The 15,130-nt window shown below is 32.3% G+C and overlaps 3 protein-coding genes across 5 annotated transcripts; 1 reads left to right on the forward strand and 2 right to left on the reverse strand.

Moving 5' to 3' along the window:
- The first annotated feature begins 1,708 nt into the window (after positions 1-1,708).
- LOC111615889 (hepatocyte nuclear factor 4-gamma-like) lies at positions 1,709-3,600 on the forward strand. Its single transcript, XM_023357332.1, has 8 exons — positions 1,709-1,873; positions 1,937-2,005; positions 2,071-2,325; positions 2,493-2,548; positions 2,636-2,764; positions 2,826-3,063; positions 3,139-3,283; positions 3,367-3,600. Exons 2-8 carry the CDS (start codon positions 1,957-1,959, stop codon positions 3,461-3,463), a joined length of 969 nt encoding a protein of 322 aa, XP_023213100.1. The 5' UTR covers positions 1,709-1,873; positions 1,937-1,956; the 3' UTR covers positions 3,464-3,600.
- Positions 3,601-6,050: 2,450 nt separating this feature from the next.
- On the reverse strand, positions 6,051-12,154 carry LOC111615888. Of its 3 annotated transcripts, none has more exons than XM_023357329.1 (6): positions 12,021-12,154; positions 11,780-11,855; positions 7,548-7,642; positions 7,326-7,430; positions 6,785-6,832; positions 6,051-6,718 (listed from the first exon to the last, which is right to left on the reverse strand). In XM_023357329.1, exons 1-6 carry the CDS (start codon positions 12,099-12,101, stop codon positions 6,251-6,253), a joined length of 873 nt encoding a protein of 290 aa, XP_023213097.1. In that variant the 5' UTR covers positions 12,102-12,154; the 3' UTR covers positions 6,051-6,250. The 3 variants fall into 3 exon arrangements, with proteins under 3 accessions (XP_023213097.1, XP_023213099.1, XP_023213098.1); XM_023357331.1 differs by lacking the exons at positions 11,780-11,855; positions 12,021-12,154 and adding exons at positions 7,724-7,799; positions 9,047-9,180; XM_023357330.1 differs by lacking the exons at positions 11,780-11,855; positions 12,021-12,154 and adding exons at positions 7,724-7,799; positions 7,965-8,101.
- Positions 12,155-12,872: 718 nt separating this feature from the next.
- On the reverse strand, positions 12,873-14,793 carry LOC111615887 (hepatocyte nuclear factor 4-beta-like; the record flags this gene model as incomplete). The annotated part of the gene is made up of 7 exons (XM_023357328.1): positions 12,873-13,154; positions 13,221-13,288; positions 13,652-13,796; positions 13,878-14,115; positions 14,213-14,338; positions 14,423-14,478; positions 14,563-14,793. Coding segments are annotated over 6 exons (863 nt in total), but the record flags the coding sequence as incomplete, so codon positions are not given.
- Between the last annotated feature and the right edge of the window lie 337 nt (positions 14,794-15,130).

Below are 15,130 nucleotides of genomic sequence, written 5' to 3' on the forward strand. Positions count from 1 at the left end.
CCTTGGTCATAGAAATGATGTAATTTGAATATAAATTATTTATAAATACGTATGTCAAGTTATATTTTTATTACGACGTAAAATATATTTAAGAGTTTACGACCACTGTGCTGGGTGAGACGTTGTTGAAACAAAAAAGTTATGCATTCCATCACGTACATAAACAGTGTCGTAATTCGCCAAGTGCAAATCAGCAAATTCGTAAAATTTTTGTTTATTTTGAACAATCGGGATAATCGAAAATCCGGATAATGGAGGTTCTACTGTATTGGGAAGTGGTCACTGGAAAGCGGATTTGATCCAACCTCCTATGTATACGCTAAAAACAGGTTTGAGGTTGCTAATGATAAATCAATGGCGCTGAATGTTCTTGTTGGGGCATGAAAGTATGTCACTTCTCCAGTATTAAATAGATACAGTTGATGATTGCCTATAAGTCTCTCAATGGCTCTGCTTCGACGATTGATGTCGGGACTCACCCATGGATTGTGGTCATTGAAATCACCGAGTAAAAGGAATGAGGTCGGCAGCTGTTCAACCAAGGCATCCAATTCATCCTCGTTGACTCTGACATCTGGTGGCAAGTACTGTATATAGAACAAATTATTACACTTACACCAATTGAAATCCTGACTGCCACTGCTTGCAAGTCATACCGACGTCGGTATGGTCTACACCAGGGTTTTCCAAGAGTATTACCACCACAATGCAGTCAAGAAGAGTACATCTTGTCTGTGACAAAACTGTCAAGCCGGGACGTGTCCGTCCGGTCTATATCGATCAGTTGACTCCAGGCCTGTATTTTCCAGCATGGACGAAGACTAAGAGGCGTATTTCAAATGAGTCAATCGGCTGGCCAACGACCAGCCGATTGAATAAAATGGAGCCTGGTTCGAGCCTCCCGTTTATCCGAAGCAGGGGCCAAAGCAGTTTGTCGGAAATGTCGTGTTGCCCCTCAACTACCAGGATCCCTCTTTCCGGCATATGGGCCACCACGCACAGTAAACACGTAGGTGGGCGTTCAGATCCCAGGAATGGTAAAGTGTTACTAAACCATCTCTGGGAGGGCCCCTCACCACGGACAGGAATAGGTTGTACATATGTCGTCATAATCAATGAGAAGATATGATGGATCATCATCATAAAGTGATTGAGAAGAGATTGTTATTTAATCTAATTGCCATTCTGATTAATATATTGAAGATTTCTATCTGGTAGCAGTTTATTATTTTAATAGTTTCGGATATATTTTATATGAAATTGTTCTTTAGTGATAGATTGAATGCAACCTTCTCTTAGATTGCGATGAATATCACTTGTGTAATGGATAAAACTACTGAACACTGGTCGTGAAGTTGCGCCTGCCCAATGAAATGACTATATGGAGTTTTCTGTATAATTTTATTAATTTAATTAATTTTCCCTTTATTATTATGTAGAATACTAAATTAATATTCATCGTTACGTTTACAGCACATTGCGTTTTATAGAACAATTATTAAAATGAATAATTTCGAAAAATAAAAGCAGTATTCATAATTATTATGTATTTTTTAAATCAATATATAAATAAATAATGACTTCAATTAAACGAAAATAATAATAATTTACTTTAAAAATTAAGACAAAGTTATATTGCAAAGAGCAGAAATACGGCAAATTCTCTACATTTATGCAAATTAGATTATTACATTAATGTTTAAAGTATAAAACCGTAAATATTAACTTATTTTATATGGAATTTATGTGTAAAAATGTGTAAATGATAGCATTTTAAAACATATTTTATGAAAAGCAATTTACTCAAGAGATATTTAAAGCAGTTTTCATCACCAGACATCATTAATTGTTGTGGAAACTGAATTGTTTGAAGGTACGAATAGTATGTATACCACCATTGTACTTTAATACTCATAATATTCTACTGTTTGTTTAGTTGAAATATTAATTAAGTAAATGGCAGAGGCCTATCCACCACCCGAAGAAGAAGAATTCTTTAAGCCGGGTAAGAGTAAGAATGGCAAAAATTTAAATAATGAGAAAAATTCACTTATGAAATTTAATATAAAGTTCCAGAGGAAGGAGCTCAGAAATACGGTGAACGTTGTCCAGTATGCGCCGATTGCACTGATCTAGAAGATAAATTCGACTGCGATGTATGCCCGGCGTGCAACGAATTTTTTGAAGTAGTAGTTAGAGGTTCAAGAGTTCTGAACTGTCAATTCTTAGGAAGTTGTGATGTGACTGTAGCCAGCGGTAATATCTGTCACTTTTGTAAAATGAGTAAATGCTACTGTGTTGGGATGAATTCTTCAAAAGTCTTTCGTGAGTAACTTAAAATTTTCATTAATAATCCATCTGAACGACCAGATATGTAAATTAACTTCCCACTCTAGTTCTTAATGAAATAGTTATAAAACGTATCATATTTTAAAAACACGAAATCAAGAATTGCATCTTGTTCGCTTAAACACAAAAATTAAATTTTACAGTGGATGCTGCTCATTATGAATTTAGAAAGAGAAGAATGACCGCTCCTCCTCCTCCTGTATTATTCTTTTATCTTAATTTTTTAAGTTTGACTCCTTTTGTCTTTCTCCCCATATTAAACCCCCACTTCTTTTTTATTCCACAGTTACCTCAACCATTTCGGCTTAACTGGGAGAACACTCAATTCCTAGATTGTCTCATTTACATGGAGCAGCATTACTATCAATGGCTAAATCTTTCGAGAGAATATCAAAGACTATCTGTAGACGACAAAGTAAATATCTCTTGTATAATTTTCCAATATCTCCTATTTGAAATGACATTCTTATTTTCAGATACTCTTAAAACAAAGAAGTTATTTAAGAGGAACGGCGTTGCAGATGATGGAAAGATCAATGTTTGCTCACGATGTTTTATGGCTCCATAACTGTTTCTACGATCCCTATGCTTGCGATATGCCGCCTCTACGAGTAGTAGGATGCTTAATTCTCAATCTTGTGGTAGATTTCAGAGATGCCAACATCAGTATGGATCAGTTTAAACTTTTAAAAGTCAAGTTGGCATTGAAAGATGGTAAAAATCTTCGAGTAAATTTTCGTTTTCTTACTACTAATTTTCTACTAAATTGATTTAATCTTCATTCTTCAGACGTTAAAATCGAAGATGAACACGAATTTCCTGGATATCTTCATCAAGATATGTCAACAATCGAAGAACATATGAACATACATGTCAACGAAGGTAACATTTCTCTACGTAATGCGGAAGATTTAACTATTATCTCCGTAAGCAGGTAAGTTTTTGAAATGATTCCTCGATAAAATTGATAATTCTAACTTCCTTGTAGTTAGTTCTGTTTTTTTTTTTGCTTTCTAGGCTGTTCGAATATTCAGTATATCCAGATGATTATGAATTTCCTCAACATAGAATTAATGTTGTGCGTGATGAGGGTGGAGCTCAAGGACAAGCATGAATTTCACAAAATTAGTGCAGTTAATGAAAATTTTTTTATAATAGACTAGTAGGATGAGATTTTTGTTTTAAAATATTGTTAAGCTTTTTATGCTGATTAGGCTCCAAAACAATAAAAATGTATTAAACTAATAAAGTAACGAATAAATTTGTTTTTTTGAATTAACATGAATGATGATTTTCGATTTGTTAGAAAAACTAAACTGCAAAAAGAGTACTTTTTAATAGTAAATTCGTGTAACAAATACAGTCAAATTTATATTCGATTGTATTTAGTGATGTAGTTAGGTCGTTATCTTCCAGCAGGCGAAAGAGTCACAAACTGGAAATTGATCTCGACTTAATCTCTGACCAGTCGTGTCTAGTCCCTTCTTGAAATTTCCCTTAAGAAGTTAAATATGTTTAAGCCATGAGCCTGCTACATTTAGAAAGATTTGCTCAAACGATACATTTACAATACAGGTTTGTCAGTTGGATTTTTGTGGCACAAAACCATTGTTTTGCTGTGCTATCTCACAATAATTCTACAATGTTTATCAATGTTTTAATAAACCATCAAGATATAAAAGGAAACCACGACGACAAAAGTTTAACAAATAGCAAGTATTTACAAGGTACAAAAACAAAACATATTAGTAGCATAATACAACTGGATTAAACATCCAAGTTTAATTGGAAATGTCCAGAACCACAGAAAAGTTTGGCCTATGCCCCAACACTACAGACGGACGGACACACCAATACCAATTCTCAAACGAGTAAGAATAATCTGATCCATCATATTATTAATCTATTATCTAGTTTTCTATGACTGGATTATTGTGGACTTCATTGCACGCATCTTGCTTAAAATCTGTACTTAGAAAGATGGTATAAATACGCATTAAATGTTTAACTCCTCCACAATCTGCATCAAAAATGTTCGATTGTGTATTCAACCATACCTCTGACAAAAATGGCGGCACGTGGAGTTCTCAGCAACAAAGCTAAAAGTATGCTGATTACATGAAATTTAGTACCGCGTATGAGTCTTATATTACTGGCTCTACAGAAATCTGAAAGTTATCAACGTACCTGTAGAAAACAGACAAAAGGTGTTGACTTCTTACAAACACTTCGGGTATCCTTTGTCCAAAATTCGGTTTGAAAGAGAGACAGATAATTGTTTATCCCTAGAATATACGTTAAATGTTTACCATTCGTTCTAAGACCTTACAGAGAATAAAGTCTATAATTATAGAAATTTCTGAAGTCTTTTCAAGTTTTGAAATGGGAACTGCAATGGCTTCTAGATTTCAGAGATTGATTCCAGGTCGGTTCAGATTCTTTTAAACAGTGTCATTAGATGAAGCAGCAATTGTTCTGATAAATTTTAAGCATACTGTGGAAGTAAAACGTATACTTAACTTCAGGTTATTTCAAATGGAAGCCATAGAGTCCATTACCTTTTTTTTCTTTTCGTACGCACGTTCCGATTTTTCCATAAACTTGTGCATAGTCGAGGGACCTATTCTGAGCTCTTCGGTTAACTCAACGAGAGCGATACACGGGACATTCGATAAGCTTCACAACATATTAAAACTGTCGTGACGAATAAATTCAATTAATTTTCGTACTAACTCTATGATAATATTAAACGATGATTTATGAGGTAGATAATGGTCTTTACCCAACATTTCCAAGGTAATATAACCTATGCGTAGGCATAGACCTAAAGCTTAGTTTTAATTTAATTATTTTTGATTCATTGTTACTTCTTTCCGCCTTCTGTAAGGCACGAATTCTTTTCTTTTCCTATTTATTATTTCTAACAGATATTTTTATCTATTATAAATATCTTACATAAAACCGAAATTAATATTTAATCTGTTGTGTATACTTTTTCCAGATCAATTATTTTAAAATGTATGTATACAGTACGGTCTCGCTAACCTCGAGCTCTTTGTAATCCGAACACCTTCTACCATTCCCGTAACTAAATTAATGGACTTGTCAACTGTACATCTGCAGTCACGTGTTGCGAGTATTGTTGTTCATTCTTTCTGTCACTTAACAATTATAAACTGTATGTGTTGCTGCGAAGTATCTTACAACAGTAAAAAATGGTCTCAAACCGTAAACGCCATGTCCATACCATTGTCTCTTCGTTAATCCGAACTACAACTGGTCTCAATTAGTTCGGATTAGCGCGACCGTACTGTAAGTAACTTTTATTATAAACGGAATCAAACGAAATGTTTCTCTATTAAGCAAGGTTTCCTTCAAAAGAATCCTGGAAGGGTATATAGAGAGATTGAGAAATATCCCTTGATGTAACCTTGTATAAAACATATTTTGTAAAAAGAATACACTACAATACACGTTCCCGAATCTCTTTATCTCTTGAAAAACATACTCCATCTAAGTGTTTCTTTAAAGATCCAAAAGACGATGTTATAATCTCTGAAATTGGGCAGGGAACATTTCTCAAGCAATAAACACACTAAGCAACACGCACTGTGGTTACTCTGACTTATGCAATGTTTCATACAGAAATTGAACACGTGATTCTTACAATAAGAAAGTGAGTAAACCAATTTCTGAATTTCTTGTGGTAAGAATGATAACTCACACTTCTAAATGAAATTTGTAATTCTGATACTTTGATTTGTATCGAAGATACATAACAACTTATTAATTTATTTTAAAATATAGAATTTTAGTTACAGTGTATAAAATTTAGAAACTGTTTCGAATATTTAAAACATATATAATCATGTCTCTGCTGATGATGATCATGGATGATGCATCATACCTCTTGATGTGTGGGTACTGGAATAGTTTCTGATGTTGAATTTGCTTGGCTTTCAGGTATTAAATTCAATTTTGGTTGAATTGGAAGAGTTTTTTTAGATTTATTTTTGGAAATTCCTTTTGAAGATGCCATTTTTCTACTCCTTTTAGGTTTTAGATTGGATTCTTCTAATCTAACATTTTGAACTGATGATTTATGTTTCCTCTTTCTTGAAGACCTCAATTTTTTGGGTTTTTCTAATTCTTCATCATTTGCTTTGTTTGGTTTAGATGGTTTTGGAGAGATATTTTGAACACCATCTTCGACATCATCCTTTGTAAATTTAGTAATTTCTTCAATATTTCCACTATCTTGAGGATGATGGATTTTCCTCTTATTACGCTTGTTTCTATGATGTTTGCTCGATCTTTTAATCTTATAAAAATCTTCGTAATATAAATATACTGATATGAAGCAGTATATCTAAATATACATAGAAAATTTTAGATTCGAGCTTATAATTTCATTGATTTCAAAAATTTTACTTACATTGAAAGCAATAAAAATGAGTGTAAGTAGAGTAAGACTAATTGCTACCTGCAATATATTAAGTAAATATTTAATATTAAAACTTAGAAAATAATCAATAAACTCAAGTACGAGGTACTACCTCAGATTTTCCTCATGTTGTTCAACTGGAGGAACAAATGTAAAGCTCTGAAGCCATAAATTATGCCGAATTTTCAGTATTAAATACTTTATTAGGGTTTTCAATGTTAAAATACGAAGATAAAGTGTTAAAATAACTAAATTTTATAAGAATATTTAAGTTTTTCATTGTCGAAAGAGTAATTTATGGCTCTCAGGTTTGCATCTATGGTCATCAATGATTATAGTGATAAAATTATCAAAAAGAATTCCTAAAAAGTAGAAAAATAGGAATTTTTTTTGTTTCCCTCAAACTAGATATGTTACAATGCTAGGAATTGCAACTGAAGCATGCCTCAAGTAGTATAGTAGAACCATTGTTGGGCTATTCATCATATCAATAGCCAATGATTAAACGTGTAACGTATTCATATACACTTACAGATATATTTTTTATGGCAATCAACACACAAACTTCTGCAGCTGGTACTCCGATAATCACGACACCCATCCATATCAAAAATGGGATTAGTAGTTTACGAATTTTCTATGGAAATATATACTTCGTGTTAATGACTATGGCAGCTTTAATGATATTTGTTAGAAAACAATAAATATATATTTAAAAATACATGATTATTGATTGCAAATAAGTAATTTTTACCTTTATCAATGCACCAATAACTAGCAAACTCATTAGTAAAAGCACGGACCAAAGTAACCAATTGATGATGGTGTAGGCAAGATAACAAGATGCAGCTGTGAGAAATAACACGAAAATTTTATATAAATTCGCTTCAGGCCTTAAAATATTCTAATTTTAACGTATATTATACTAACAAATTCTATTTTCGTCAATATAAATTCTTCCAAACTCCTTAAAACTATTAACGGCTAATCTCAGAATTGAATAAAACTGCAAGAAAATTATTTTACCAATTAATTTGTAAGCAATATAAAGTGTTACTTTCCACCGCTTTAGGTGGAAATATGTAAACTAATGAGCGCTTCCACAGAAAGGTCGGAGTTCATGGAGCTAGAGATGATTTATCCACTAAAAATAGTGAAGAAAATTACTTGCCATGGAATAGAAGACAATGAAAATAGTAGTTTCTTTACTTCCTTTACAGTGTAAATATGAAAATATTTTCGGTTTTGCCATTTTCGCGATCAAAATTAGAAAGTCCGATCCATACAACAATTATGACAATTGTTATTACGTTCACTGTTAACGAACAATACGCATTAGTACTTATAGTGTCGTAAATATGCTGTTTTCTAATTTAAAATAATAGAATTTCCTGCATATTCACCTATAAAAATATATGTAATATTTTATTATATATAAATGTCTATTTACTATTTGTCTGTCTTCTACAAACTTGTAAATGCTTTGACTAATCTGCACCCAATTTTTCATACTTACTCTCTCAGAACTGTGGGAGCTTGGGGCCGTCAAAAATTGATTACAAAAGTTTTGGGTAGGACCCTGCCACTAGGTCTTTCAGTAACGAGAGAACTGTTGGAGTGTCTTTTAATAAATATTAATAACATTTAGTTTGTATACTTTTAACGTAATTATTTAACGTGGACGATCTGCCAAGGGGAGATACCTCCGGGAGATCTTCTATGAGAAATTAGCTCTTATTTGGGTATTAAACACGTCTATAAAACCCGAAGAACTCCACGTTGCCGGCTCGTCGATAGGCTACAAACTCTCGCCAAGTGTTTGAGAAACTCACTGGGTACCGAAATCACCTTTTAGACAGGAAAGATTTAGTTTTCTACAGTGAATAGTAAATTCAATGGGCACATTACTATGGGTTGATCGAGAGAATTGGATTTTGAGAGGTGTGAGGTAGTTAAATTTCTCAATAAGTAGCAAGAAAATAAATTAAAAGTGAAGAAATATGCTTTCTTTATTCGTCATAATTTTAAAATTACATTTCCTCATATTCGGACAATAGACCTGAAAGAAAATTATGTACACTAAAATAATACATGAATTGCAAGCTGCNCAATTAATTTGTAAGCAATACAAAGTGTTACTTTCCACCTCTTTAGGTGGCAATATGTAAACTGATGAGCGCTTCTACAGAAAGGTCGGAGTTCATGGAGCTAGAGATGATTTATCCACTAAAAATAGTGAAGAAAATTACTTGCCATTGAATAGAAGGCAATGAAAATAGTAGTTTCTTTACTTCCTTTACAGTGTAAATATGAAAGTATTTTCGGTTTTGCCATTTTCGCAAACAAAATTAGAAAGTCCGATCCATACAACAATTATGACAATTGTTATTACGTTCACTGTTAACGAACAATACGCATTAGTATTTATAGTGTTGTAAATATGCTGTTTTCTAATTTAAAATAATAAAAATTTCTTGCATATTCACCTNTTCTGACTTAACGGATATTTTGATATTATTGACGACAAAAGTTTAAAATCATTGATTTCCTTACCTGTCCATTATTTTTGTTTGACGAAGTTGAGTTGTTTGAACCACGTGGCATAAAAAATTTTGTCAAGATCCTGATGAGAATGTGCAGACAACTGAACGTGTGAAAGAAGTCCACTGAGTCAAGACCGTTTACACGTGCAACTATCTATGTTGCTGACTTCGACGGACACACACCATTGGTATATTGTGATTGGATAATTTAAATTAGCAAGCAGTGACACTGATGAGACTTTATTAAACTAATTTTTTCTCATTTTTTCGTTAAGGCGTGAAATATTATTTTGTACCGTAAATGGTACTTGAAATATTATAATGTACTAAAAATGTACTAAAAATCTAAATGTACTTTCAATTTACTGGAAAGGNTAAGTTATGTATTTCCGACCATACTGGTGAATTTTCTTGAGGGCCAATTCCCCACGGAAAATTGCAAGCGACTAGCCCGTTGGTGAGGGGCAAACCCGTAACCACCACCAGTTTTCAGTGTTCTTATCCACTTTGTCACTAGTAATTGATCGCTGTAACGTTTACAGTAAATCCGGAAATTAAAATGATCAATACATAAAATAAATTTTATAAATTATATTTTATTTACATCGAAATATATATATATAAATTCAATTTAAAAGCTTGTACAAGTGTTGTAAAAATCATCCAATTATATCTTTTGGAGTTCCACATGGAATATGATATTTTACTGTTGCAACACAAATACGATGTATGAAACCCAAATTTGAACAAGAAACATCAAACGTGGATATGTAAATTGTAAAATAATATAAAAAAATTAAAACTTTTAACGTAAAGTTGTCTCTGTTTTTTTCTTCTTAATTGTTGCAGATGAAGTAAAACTCTGGAGAAGATTGTTGATTTATGTGATCTGCAAATCTTCTATTCACTCTAATAAAAAAAGTATAATTTTCATATTAAAAATTTTAATTTATGTAAATAATTTAATTAAAGTAACAAATAAGAAAGTTATAATCAAGGGGTGCTTGCAGTCATCAAGCGCCCCTCTAACTTTGTACTGTCACGTTTCGCTACTGGACTTCATGTTCCTCTTTTCTTTACAAAATGGCAGACAATATGAAATTCCGTGAGAAGTATCCTCACGCATCCTACTACAGATACACACGACCCCCTTTATCTCCCACCCCTTCGATCTTTACTCACCAAAATTTAACACCATTATCACCCTAAATAAGTAAATTTCCCTGGAAAATTTCAGAAATTTTCCACAAAAAGAACGGGAGTTATTAAGGTTACTGTGCCCCCCATACAAACACTAACATTCATACATACAGAAAAAAAACGAATTTATTTGCATTTCTCGACCTTCCAAGTTCAAAGATGTAAAAGTCTTGGAGGGTCATTTTTTGACCAAACGTCACACTTTCCCTCTGTTATATATAACAACCGGGGAAGTAATAACTAGTTGAAAATCGTCGATAATTTCAAAATCACGTGAGAAGTTCCTTGAAACTTCCACAGAAAATTGGGGGTAGGAAATTGAATTTTGCATGTAAGAAACGTAGAAAAGTACTCACAAATTCATATTGAAATGATGCAATCTAACTTCATCATCAATACATCCGAACTCGTACTCAAAATTAGAAAGAAGTTTCTCCAAAACGGCGACTTGTCTTATTAATATATGAAGAAAAAGGTCAAAGGAAGGTATCGATAAAATAGTATCTGAAATTAAATTAAATGATAAAATTTGTATACAAGCAAGGAATATTGTATACTTTAAAATGTAAACTGTGTTAAATATACTCACAGTCATCAAATATTAAAATGAATTTGATAAGATAAAAGTCAAGTAATATCTAATAGTTGTAGTATTAACTACGACTTTTGAATGTTAGAAAGTGAAATCAAATACTTACATATTACTTTATTAGATTGCATTCCACGTGCATAGCATTTACTCATCCGACAGAAGTCACATGTTCTGATGTCTGCTCGTTTGACTTCGCACGTCCCCTTACTGTCACATAAAGGATAGAACGAACGTTTCACAATTGTCTCGAAGAAACTATTACACGCATGACAAACGGCAAGCCCAAATTTATTTTCTAACAAGTTAACCTCGTGACAAATTGGGCAAATAGCTATTGCTAAAAGTAATTAAATATTAAAGACTTTAACATTACTTCTTAACATCTAAAAGTACATACCGAATCCATTGTTATGAGTTAATTCGCAATAAGAGCATATACAGTTTTCACACTCCGCCATCTGAAAATTATGTCTAAAGCACAATACTTCAAAGCATTTCTAAGTATTTTTGTAAAAGAAAAATAAAAATTATTGTCATTAAATTGATTAAATACAGAAGCTTCAATGAGGGTTGTGAAAAATAACAAAAAAATTTTACTTACATTCGCTTCATGCCTTAAAATATTCTAATTTTAACGTATATTATACTAACAAATTCTATTTTCGTCAATATAAATACTTCCAAACTCCTTAAAACTGTTAACGGCTAATCTCAGAATTGAATAAAACTGCAAGAAAATTATTTTACCAATTAATTTGTAAGCAATACAAAGTGTTACTTTCCACCTCTTTAGGTGGCAATATGTAAACTGATGAGCGCTTCTACAGAAAGGTCGGAGTTCATGGAGCTAGAGATGATTTATCCACTAAAAATAGTGAAGAAAATTACTTGCCATTGAATAGAAGGCAATGAAAATAGTAGTTTCTTTACTTCCTTTACAGTGTAAATATGAAAGTATTTTCGGTTTTGCCATTTTCGCAAACAAAATTAGAAAGTCCGATCCATACAACAATTATGACAATTGTTATTACGTTCACTGTTAACGAACAATACGCATTAGTATTTATAGTGTTGTAAATATGCTGTTTTCTAATTTAAAATAATAAAAATTTCTTGCATATTCACCTATAAAAATATAAGTCTGTATGTAATATTTTATTATATATAAATATCTATTTACTATTTGTCTGTCTTCTACACAAATGCTTTGACTAATCTGAACCCAATTTTTCGTACTTACTCTCTCAGAACTGTGAGGGCTTGGGGGCCATCGAAAATTGGATTACGAGAGTTTTGGGTAGGACCCTGTCATCAGATCATTCAGTAACAAGAGAATTGTTGGAGTGTCTTTTAATAAATATTAATAACATTTAATTTGTATACTTTTAACGTAATTATTTAACGTGGACGATCTGCCAAGGGGAGGTTCCTCCGGGAGGTCTTCTATCGGAAATTAGCTCTTATTTGGGTATTAAACACGTGCAGAAAACCCGAAGACGTCCACGTTGCCGGCTCTTCGATAAACCGCGAACTCTCGACACGTGTTTGAGAAACCCACTGGGTACCGAAATCACCTTTCAGACAGGAAGGATTTAGTTTTCTATAGTGAATAATAAATTCAATGGGCACATTACTATGGGTTGATCGAGAGAATTGGATTTTGAAAGGTGTGACGTAGTTAATTTCCCAATAAGTAACAAGAAAATAAATTAAAAGTTAAGAAAGATGCTTTCTTTATTCGTCATACTTTTAAAATTACATTTCCTCATATTCGGACAATAGAACGGACAATAAACAAAATTCTGTAGACTAAAATAATACATGAATTGCAAGCTGCATATGTTTCATACCGAATTTTCTACACAGAATATCTTCAAATTTTCTCATTGTTAAACAGAATTACTCAAATTGCTTCGTAAGTTATGAAAAACAAATTAACTTAAATGTAATGCTCATAACCATTGTCTACAATTTTGCATAAGCTGTACTTATAATGGCCATTGTTTTGCTATTCCGGATGATTAACCTAAAAAAAAATATTGTCAATAAATTAATTAATAAACGTTTAATTTATCGTTAAGAGTTCACTTACTTCATTTTAGAATATTAATCGTATGTTCTGGTAACACGTCACAACACAATAAAGGATAACGAAACAATCTGTTAAAAACAAAAACCAATAAATAATTAAGATCTTATGAAGTAAGCGAAGTGAAGAGAACAAAAGAACACTCAAGACGTTTCCCTTTGAGTGAGTACTAGATCAAGATTAAAATGTATTCACTCTGCAATAGGATTGGAATTGATAATCAGATGAGGCAGACCAGCACAGTCATTCTGCATAGAGAGTGACTCACAAGAATATTTCCTCAATGAGAAACAAGCCTTAGGTGTTAAACACGCGAAGAAAACAAAACTCCACGCGGTCAACCCGCTGTTGAGGCACGAATCCGCGATCAACTATCAGTGTTTAGCAGTTTTACCACTCGGCCTTTATATTGTAAAAACAAAAAAATTATTTACCGACTCGTTAAAATTAAAGAGGGGTCCTCAGAATAACGTAAAGTAATGTAATTATATTTTAAATAAAGCTTCATTTCGTCTTCTATCCAATTTATTCTCTCATTAATAAAATCGAACACAATTCCATCAGATCTTACACTAACATCTGTAAAAATTAAAAATATATATATATTAATAAATTTTCTTTAATAACTAACGATTTTATATTTTATATTTTTAAAATTACCATTTCTTAAAGCCAATTTCAACTTGATTAACATGAATTCTACGTCAGAGAGATTAATCTCTCTGCATTTTATCACAAGCGATAGAATAGATAATGTTATTGCTCTGATGGAAGGAACAACACACGATGCAGGATCAAAGAAGCAATTATGCAACCATAACACGTCGTGAGCGGGCAACGATCTTTCAATTATTTGTAATGCTGTTCCACGAATACAACTCTTTCTCTTTATTAATTCCTGAAATCAATTGCTTGAAGTATAAGAACGTCCTCCTCTTTGTAACATAAGCAATTAGTACTAAGCGTAAGTTACTCATACAAAAATTAATACTTACTTTTTCTACGTCACTCAGGCTTTCAAAACCTTCGGATAAGTGAAGCCATTGATAATAATGCTGCTCCATTAATAACAGACACTCTTGAAACTGAACAGCGTGCCAAGAGTAGACGAGTCGATATGGCTATTAGAGACATACAAACACAATAAAAACTCGTTGCTATCAAATTTACATAAGAAAACACCAAAAAATTTTAAAAGGACATACCAAAGTTGGAATTTTTTCTAGTCTTCTACTTAATTTTTCTTTGTAATCATTGCCCACTACAGAGTTATTTTATATAAAATCTAATAGTTGTAGTATTAACTACGACTTTTGAATGTTAGAAAGTGAAATCAAATACTTACGTATTACTTTCTTAGATTGCATTCCACGTGCATAGCATTTACTCATCCGACAGAAGTCACATGTTTTGATGTCTGCTCGTTTGACTTCGCACGTCTCTTTACTGTCGCATAAGGGATAGAACGAATGTTTCACAGTTGCCTCGAAGAAACTATTACACGGATGACAAACGGACAGACCAAATTTATTTCCTAACAAGTTAACTTTGTGACAAATTGGGCAAATAGCTATTACTAAAAATAATTAAATATTATAGACTTTAACATTACTTCTTAACATTAGCCAATGATTAAACGTGTAACGTATTCATATACACTTACAGTTATATTTTTTATGGCAATCAACACACAAACTTCTGCAGCTGGTACTCCGATAATCACGACACCCATCCATATCAAAAATGGGATTAGTAGTTTACGAATTTTCTATGGAAATATATACTTCGTGTTAATGACTATGGCAGCTTTAATGATATTTGTTAGAAAACAATAAATATATATTNCAAAAGAAATATCTGAGTTAAAAACGAGAAAATTTCATATATTAAAAGAATTTCGAATGTTTACCTCT

The sequence above is a fragment of the Centruroides sculpturatus genome, unplaced genomic scaffold (assembly GCF_000671375.1).
Source record: "Centruroides sculpturatus isolate CEXI.00-Female unplaced genomic scaffold, Cexi_2.0 scaffold2666, whole genome shotgun sequence".
In the NCBI taxonomy this organism is placed as follows: domain Eukaryota; kingdom Metazoa; phylum Arthropoda; class Arachnida; order Scorpiones; family Buthidae; genus Centruroides; species Centruroides sculpturatus.